This window comes from Centroberyx affinis, unplaced genomic scaffold, assembly GCF_046629955.1.
Source record: "Centroberyx affinis isolate AG114_WGS23_722 - 3 ecotype Tasmania unplaced genomic scaffold, CSIRO-AGI_Caff_v1 ptg000893l_1, whole genome shotgun sequence".
Taxonomy (NCBI): domain Eukaryota; kingdom Metazoa; phylum Chordata; class Actinopteri; order Beryciformes; family Berycidae; genus Centroberyx; species Centroberyx affinis.
Genome location: NW_027279481.1, coordinates 204,964 through 213,982, shown reverse-complemented (window position 1 = coordinate 213,982; position 9,019 = coordinate 204,964). Strand labels below are relative to the sequence as shown.

The following is a 9,019-nucleotide window of genomic DNA, read 5'->3' as shown; positions in this document are numbered from 1 at the left end:
TTTGTGTCCATTTTCCTCAGTAATTTCTGCCCCGCCACTTCCACCACAGATGGCTAATATGGCAGAGGGGATTACCATTTGTGTCAGAGATGATAATGATGGAAGTGTTTTTCCACCCAGACAGAGACGTTTCTTCTCACAGTCTGACTGACGGTGTGATGTCGTGGATGGAGAGTAGATGTGCAGTTACAGTAAAGAGAAAATACACTTTACGTCAAGGAATCATTTGAGTATCTCTGCTGAAGCATCAAAACTGCTGAAATCCCTAAGAGCAAAAGAAGAAGAAGAAGAAGAAGAAATAGAAGAGTATTTCTGATGTTTGTAATCAAACAGTAGCGTCTTTGGAGGGTACTGGTGAAAAACAGATGTCAGATGCTGTTATGATAACCTGAATGTGAATAATTTAAACAATACGTCTTGCACTATACAGCACTATCCAGAAGTAAAGAGATCATAAGGAGTAAAAGACTGATTTCCCACATAGTTCCTCACATCAGTCCATACATACATATTTTATCCAATAAACTGTGGAGAGACAAGCACCTTTTTTCCCCTCTAAAGTTCTCATACAAAAGTAAAACTCTTTAATTAAAACATGATTGCTCCATTTCCTTAGCTCAGAAACTCCAAAACAAATTGCCTCAGGGTGGAGACTGGAGTTATCCACAACACTTGTGAAGATCAAACAACCACACATAGTTTAATATTGAACTGAACAACAAGTTTTACATGATTTATGTGTGCAGATGCCTGCCCAGTGGTGCATAGATGCCCACCAGAGATGCTGTTGCTTCATCGCACAAAGCTCCATTTGATCAAATTCACCATTCTCATTGAAATGTCATGCTCTTGTGCACAAATTCTGAGGGCGAAGGATCAGACACATCTTCAACAGGAGGGGTGCCGCCAATTAGTAGAAAGTGGGAATTCAATCAACTTCGCAGACCACCCAAATAACACGAACGCACACGCTAAACACAGATTTGAATGCTGTGAATGGTTTGGCAGGAGATCTTTGGAAGGGTTTGTTGTTGGATACACTTTGCACCGTTGGAGGCATACGGGCCTCCGCTTTACAGAGGATGATCTGACATTATAATGCATGTCCAGGCCACGGCTGTGTGTATGTGTGTGTGTGTGTGTGTGTGTGTGTGTGTGTGTGTGTGGGGGCACTAACAGTCATGCTCATCCTGAGTGACCAAGCATACCACACATGGAGGATGCACCAGTGCGCACAGAAGTGTCTTCTTTGTGCCAAAATATTCCCGCAGCACCTCATGGCTTAGTCCAAGTCGAGGCTCAGAGATTATACATCATAATACATCAACAAATTACAAAGACATAAAGTTTGTGTAGAGGTTTGAAGATGATAACTGTGTTGTTATCATAAAGTGTCTCCATACTTTGATTCATCTAAATGGAAAAGTAATGCTTTATTACATCATTACATCAAAATGTGCGTTCTATCTCTCCCTCTCTCTCTTGTGTGTGTGTGTGTGTGTGTGTGTGTGTGTGTGTGTGCGCCTGTTTATGCCAAAGTAGAGAATAAGACGCGCATATCTGAGACTTTAATCTTCATGATTTGCATGTTTCTTTTCATCCAATGAAATGTTAGGTGCATGATGGTGGAAGCATGAAACATGGAGATTATCATTAGAAGGATCTCGCAGAGGCATTCAGGGGTATTGAGAAAGAACAAGGAACTAAGATGGATAAAATCTTACATGATAATTAGAGATAGAAAAACATGAAAGAGAGAGAAGGAGAGAGATGGTTGGTAAAATATTTGCTGTAGCCTATTTTACATACTGTTTTCAAAACAATATAGAGCAGATTTTACGCCCAAGTGCAATTTTCTGCTCTATATTTTACATCCTAAAGTGTTTATGTCCAACAATAATGTTGTAGAAACACGCCTTTGCAATAAAATTCAATTTTCATCAACAACAGCAGCTATTCTCTTTCATATTGCCTGCTACGAACCAATGAAAACGCTTGTTCCTCTGTGGCTGTTTTGCTGCCTTCAGGGCGAGTCAGAAATGTTGTAATTATGCCTTGATTGCACATGACAAACGACCAAACAAAGTGTTAACGACAGAGGGAAGGTCGGACTTTTTATTGATACTCGTCTTGCCAAGACGTGATATTTAGGAGGCGCATTTAGGGAGAGCCTGAAAGCTGTGTCAACAAGCAAAATGAATGATTTTTACAGCTATTGGCAAAACAACTGATGGTAAGAGAGCTATTAGTTGTTACTGTGTTACTGTTTTGCATTCAATTTCAGTGGCATAAAGCAGCCCTGTGCCGCTTGATTTGTAAAATAAAACAGCCACCAACAACTACTTCTGCTACAGGGTCCATTTTGTTACTATTTCCGACCCAAAAGCAGTCGTATATTCGTATCTATTGAAGTAGGCAGTAAAGCTTACGCGGAGCACTTGAAGGCAGCATGTGACTCCACTACTACATCCGGGACTTGCCACAGTTTCACATGTCAGCTGGTTCAGCTGTCAAGACATTCATGCATGTGAAGAAGCTACAATAGTCTCTTATAAGTCAGGTCTTTCGGAGAAAACATGGTAAGTTTATTGTAATCGTAGTACATTGGCATCTAAATATAAATGTTAACCACAATAGCCTGCAGCAATTGTCGCCAGGGAGCTAAGTTTGCCAGGATTAGCTACTATGAGAGCTAGCTTGCTAACGTTAGCTAGCTAGCTAACGCTTGCAGCAGCGTTGACAGCTGGTGAGGGTTAGCTAAATTTAGCACGTTAGCCATTTGCTAACTTTCATTCATTTTCCAGTGATTTAGAACAAAATGTATGTAAAATGTTGCTGAACCTATATTCTTCCTATTAACATATTAGCGTCTTGCATCAGTAGCTTCAACCTCAGCCGTCGTTATGCAAACTAAGTTACTGTCCTTGTAACAAAGGCTAGTTATCTCGTCTTAAAACTTTCTGGCTCTTTTGACCTGTGTCAGAAAGGGACGCTGTTGACTGACTGTCACAGTTGTAGGGAGGGCGCCTCTACCCTCTGACACGTGTTGCTGTTCGTTTTCATACAGTGGGAACTGCAGTGTTGGATCAGATGTTTTAACGATGAACCTTGTTGTGACAATAAAACGTGTGTGTGTGTTTTTTTTGCTCTGATAGGCGCTGATGGGAATTCAGCTGGTGGTCAGCTTGCTGGCTGCTAGTATTATGCAGAGGATGGCTCCACATTGCTCTTTTGCGCGCTGGCTCCTTTGCAATGGCAGGTAATGTCACCCACTCCAATCATCAGTAATGCTGGTCATATCTGTTATGTACTGTGCACTGTTTATATGAAAGTGTCTGTTCTTCCTTCCAGTTTGTTCCGGTTCAAGCACCCATCTGAAGGAGAGCTGTGTGCATTGGCAGGGAAGCAGATGCCCAAACCCAGCAGGAGAGACAGGTGTGAGCCGGGGGAGGGCCTGACACTGCAGGAGTGGGGCACATCATACTAGTGCTACCTAGAGGAAGACATGTTTTTTTTTTCAACCAGACAATTTGTGTCTTAGATTACTGATGTGCAAAAAAAAGTATATGGTGAATGAATGTTTTTTTTTGTTTATTTTGGCTGCTGCTCTTTCTCTCTTTCTCAATATAGCACTCACTAATAGAAGAATATTTGTTCCTTTGTGTGGTTTTGTGTGTGCGTTCTTCCTCTTTCTTTTATCTCTAGGAGACAGAATGGGGACAGCAAGCCTCTCACTGTGCCCAAAGACATCGACCTTCACCTGGAGAAAGCTCCAGTCAATGTCCTTGATGCTCTTGGTAAAACAAACACTCAACTTTCACCTACACCACAATGACGTCGTCCAAGCACAAACACTGTCCAAGCCCTAACTGTTGACTCACCCTAGATTACGAGACCATTACTTCATTATAACCCCTACACAGGGTTTTTAACAGGGACACCACAAATCATATCCTCTGTGCCTTCTACCATGTTTTCTTGTGTCTCTGCTTCCAGTGTTGCGTTTCTTCCTGGAGTACCAGTGGTTGATAGACTTTGCTGTCTATGCAATGGGTGTCTTCCTGTTCACTGAGTGTTACTACAGTGTTGTGGACGCCAGCAAAGAGGTCAACATCGGAGCCATCTGGTGTGTTCTGACCGTTCTCTTCAGCCTGTATCCTTTCACTGTTAAGTCCCTTTATGTCACAACAACATTTCTGAAAACAGACAAATGTTGGTATAAAACCTATTTCTCTTGTCTCACTCTACTATAATACTGCTTGAACAAAGTACTTATCAGATATATTCTTACAAAACTACTAAAGCAGGACCACTGTTATTAACAACTTTCTTATCTAAACAGGGGAAGGGGATCAACACTTCTCTTCTGAGAGGTTTAAGGAGTGCCAAGACTTTGTGAAATGGGAAGAGCTAAAACAAAACATTGCTGGTTGGTTCTGGGCAAGAAAAAATACTGTTAGGCATTGTTTATATTGATATTGAACAGGTAAAAATAGCTTCTCCCATCATCAGGATGTTTGCTAATATGCCTAGTAATAATCAAGATGTTTTAAACTTGTCTCAACTTTTGATATACTTAAATTAGTTAGTAGGCCAAAGATGAAATAGCCTCACTAAAAAATGATGTGGAAGGTCAAATATGGGCCATGAATCCCACTTTGGGCGATCTTGGACTGGATGAATGCAGCATGAAGCTGCTGTTTTTTTTCCTGTCCCTTGTTTTTCCCTTAACCTGCCACCTTCAGGAAGACCCTGCACACTCTGATGAGCCACTACTTCCGCTCTGATGAGGGTGGTGAGCGCTCGGTGTGCCTGGCCTTTGGCTTCCTGTCCCTGCTTGTGGCCATGCTGGTGCTGGTGGTCAGAGAGGACTATCTGGAGTTTGGCCTGGAGTCGGGTTTTGCCAGCCTCTTTGACAACTTGGAAGTCTTTGCCAAACAGCAGGGCTACGCTGACTGGTCGTAAGTCTGTCTCCTACTAGGACAACTTATGATTGAAATATCTAAATCCCTTTGGTATTCATGCCTATTCCTGCATTATGGAATAATGTAGACATTCTAGTCTCCCTTGTTGATCTTGATGCCTGGCTGGTGGTTATTGTTTTTGACTCCCATCAGGGTCCCAGTGACGAAGCTGACAGTGAAGCTAGGTCTGGCTGCTATCTGTGCTTATATTGGTGCTCTCTTGGCCTTCCCTGGGCTGCGATTGGCTCAGACTCATCTGGATGCTGTACAGATGAACTCAGACCGTCCGCTCATCCAGTAAGACCTGACACAACTACTTTGCAAAAAGCAGTGTACTCTGTGTCTCATGTAAACATAGCATAAGCAGTGTTTTGCTCCTTCAGTAATGTCTTTATTGTTTCTTGTAGGATTCTGTTGCACATGAGTTTCCTGTCTCCAGTCATTGTATTGGTACTGTGGATCAAACCCATCGCAAGAGACTTCCTGGCCAATGCACCTATGGGGAAGACTTCTGTCACACTGTGAGTGAACATGTGTGTTGGCAATTAGTAGCCACCACATAGAACCTCTCAATTATTTCCCATGTTCTTTAATCCCATAATGCCGGTAAAAAATGTCTAATTACCTACAGCGATTTTCCAGTACTGACTTGTACTGATCCTCTGATACACCTCCTCCTGCAGTGTGCCCAGCGCAGTATTTGACAGTATGCGTCTGTGGATCATCGTGGCGCTGTGTTTGCTGCGGTTAGCACTGACCCGCTACCACCTGCAGGCCTACCTCAATCTGGCCCAGAAGTGGGTGGAGCAGATGAAGAAGGAGGCGGGACGTATCGCTGCGATCGACATTCAGCGGAAGGTCAGATTTGGGCTTACTATTTTACTGTGATTTTTCTCTACTTTTATGTGACAAATGACTGGGCAGAAAGAGGATTTTGAATATTTGAACATTGAAGGGTTGAGTTTTATTTCAACCCTTTTAATGCAGATTGTTACATGAAGAATAGTTGGGCAATAGGAAAGGAAAAACTCCATAACTGTTCATGGAGAGTGAACTTATGTGTTTGCCATCATTTTTCTCAGGTCACTCGTGTGTTTTGCTACCTGACTGTGGTTACTCTCCAGTACCTGGTTCCTACTCTGCTCATCCTATTCTCTGTGTTGTCCCTCAAGGCATTAGGTAAGTAAAATACCCTCATCAGAAGATAGAGGGTTAAAGGAAAAATCCACCCTAAAATACTTTAACACTGTTCTGGGCCCATTGTGTTGTTTGGTGTATTTTTCTCATTCTTGTGGAAAACTGGCTGAAAGTAGATTATGTGACATCATGTTGAGATATACAGTTTACAAATAGCAGTTTAATATACTGTTCAGCTATCTAAAACATCAGTGATAAACATCAGGTTATGGTGTCAGTTTCTCAGAATAGAAGAGCAAGGGCTTCTTTTCTAGACCCACCATTTGATGTAAGTACCAAACCTTCTCCAGGTTTAGTTCTAGAATGATGACAGATCTCCATTGATCCTGCAGGGGATTTCTCCTGGGGGTTGGGTGCAGAGGAGACACCCGGGGTGACACCAGCACTGGTGATGCCCACTGCGGCACCCGTCGTGCCCGGGGGTCTTGACGAGGATGAAGAGGGGATGGAAGACATGGAGGAGGACATCCAGGCCACCGTAGCACGCTTGTCAGAGGCCTTCACCGCACTGCGCTCCGTCCTCACTCCCCTCTTCTTCAGAGGCTTTTTCGCCTTCCTCACCTGGTGGGTGGCCGCCTGCCAGGTAATCAGCTCTCTGTTTGGCATTTACTTTCACCAGTACCTTATGCATAACTAACCGAGGAAGACGAAGAGTGGCACATTATTCTACCTGCAATGCAACACCAGCCCCAGACTATTGTTATCCAGTTGCACAGGATGCCTGCAGACAGCAGAGGGGATATTTCGATCAAAACACACAACTGCAGACAGAATGGACACCAGTGGGTTTCACCTGTGTTTTTGGTTGCAGCAAAAGTTGTAACCAAGGTGTCTTAAAAGTAGACAGGTGATGGGCCCTGCCTGTTGCGTTATTACTACCTTGTCGCCCTTTAGGCTTTGCTTGACCAGCAGGCTACTGTTTTCCCTGTGGGTTACCGAGATCAATAACAAGGGTGTGCAAAGGGAACCGGCCGTTGTCCAACCACTTCAGCAGGACGTTTTTCTGCAACTTCTCAAATATATCTATGCCAGTGTTAACCTATTTGTTCTTAACACAGAACATTGTTACATGCTGCAAATAAGATTTTAATAGGTAGCAGGGAAGGTATCAGTACTTTGACCCTGTGTAGATTAGACATTTTATTTTTGAGAGGGATTTTTTTTGTCCCCATAACGAACCGATTTAAGAGTGCTAAATGCTTTCTGTTCATTTTTGTCTGCTGTACTGTACTGATTGCAAAGCAGTAGTGACGCTCAGATCCAGCCTATTGAGTCTAACACAGTTGACCATGGATCAGTTAAAACTGCGGTTGTGGCTGTCTATTATTCAACATTATTTTTTACCTGAAAACAAAGTGTTGAGGAGCTGTTACTGTTATCTGATGAAGGAGTTCGCTTCAGAATTCTTAAGTGCCTGGGAACTCAGGGATTTTGAGTGAATTTTAAAATATCTCTCTCTTTTCTGTGTTCATGTGGATTTAGAATTGGGATTGACCATGCTCTGTTGAATAGATAAGATTAACACTCCACCCATGTCTCTTTTTTTATTTTTTTTTTATTTGCAAACACTACTCGGTTGCAATGTTTTTAGTTGCAATGTCTCAATAAGGTACATCAATTTTTAATTTCTGCTGTTTTTATTGCCAAACAATCGTGTACAGATAAGCCAAATCAAAACCTACTTTGAATCAGTCTTGGGTATGAAATGGATTGCAAATTGTCAACGGATTGTTTTTATTTATTTATTTATAATATATTGCCTCAAATAACTTTTGTTATTTACAAATGGTGCAGATGCGGTTATGCTGTACATTTGTTTGTTCTGTTTGTGGCAGGTTTGATTTTAGTGTGATTTGTTTCCAGATGGTGTAATTGAATGTTCTGAAATCATGTTATACTGTGAAGTTCACATGAAAATATTGTTTTAAAACTTTTTACATCAATTGAAGAGACTTTCTGAATGCATGGTGTGCAAGCTTTTGGCTGTAACCCGAATGTTTTATTTCTTTGTGTGGCTTAATAAAACATTTATTATTTTCAGTTCCAAGTCATCATTTTGATATTACTGCATAGCGTACATTGTAATTTCGTCTTTTGTTTTTCCCACTGACTTCTGTCTCCTCTCAAGGAGCGTGGGAGATGGCGGCGATAAAAGACATTTCTCCTTTCAGTATCAGTACTGCATTTGACAAAAGACATCATGCATGACAATAGAGTGTCTCGCCGCTGTACTGGGTCCTGAACTCTGACCCCAACCTCCTGAGAAGATCATTCTTTAATCACTGATAATTACTACGAACTTAATGCCCCTCAAGAGTCTGGGAAGAAATGTATTTGTGCTCGTCCACCTTGGGTATATGTGCTGTTATTGTATATTTTCTATGGACATTATTACAGGAAAGTAAACACCCAAATCCTCTACATATGTCATTGCAGTGTGATAATATTCCACAAAGTAGATTTGTTAGCTTTATGACATTATTTACCAAAACATTCTGCAAACAAGTTAGATTTACATGCCAGTCACATGTGTACTAGGAGTTAAGGAACGTGACCTTTCATCAGAGCGGGACTGGGTTGGTTCTTTGTCTGCGAGCTGACATGATTTATTGGTGATATCATTTGACTTCCACGTCCAGTCAAACCCCACAAAGACACTCCACTTTAGGGAGGGACGGCCACCTCTCTTGTCCTTTTATGTGAAGTGGGACATGCTTCATTGAAGGATATCAATACTGCTACTGAGAAGTGAGGAAATTCGAGGTGGCACCAGTTAACCCTGACATCTCATATATAATGGCTGACTGAAATTCAGCACAGGAATGATTTGCACCTACAGCATTATATTCATGTTTTTA

At 41.9% G+C, this 9,019-nt stretch overlaps 1 protein-coding gene across 1 annotated transcript; it reads left to right on the top strand.

Annotated features, from left to right (window-relative positions):
* Positions 1 to 2,475: 2,475 nt before the first annotated feature.
* On the top strand, positions 2,476 to 8,201 carry tmem161a (transmembrane protein 161A). The gene is made up of 11 exons (XM_071521520.1): positions 2,476 to 2,579; positions 3,156 to 3,259; positions 3,352 to 3,435; positions 3,706 to 3,797; positions 3,997 to 4,153; positions 4,746 to 4,961; positions 5,118 to 5,261; positions 5,372 to 5,485; positions 5,648 to 5,822; positions 6,047 to 6,143; positions 6,494 to 8,201. Exons 1-11 carry the CDS (start codon positions 2,577 to 2,579, stop codon positions 6,796 to 6,798), a joined length of 1,491 nt encoding a protein of 496 aa, XP_071377621.1. The 5' UTR covers positions 2,476 to 2,576; the 3' UTR covers positions 6,799 to 8,201.
* Positions 8,202 to 9,019: the final 818 nt, after the last annotated feature.

Bases quoted from the DNA above. Each gene is read 5' to 3' on its own strand.
- tmem161a (XM_071521520.1), top strand. The intron at 3,798-3,996 runs GTAAAACAAACA...CTCTGCTTCCAG, and splicing joins CAATGTCCTTGATGCTCTTG to TGTTGCGTTTCTTCCTGGAG. The intron at 6,144-6,493 runs GTAAGTAAAATA...TTGATCCTGCAG, and splicing joins GTTGTCCCTCAAGGCATTAG to GGGATTTCTCCTGGGGGTTG.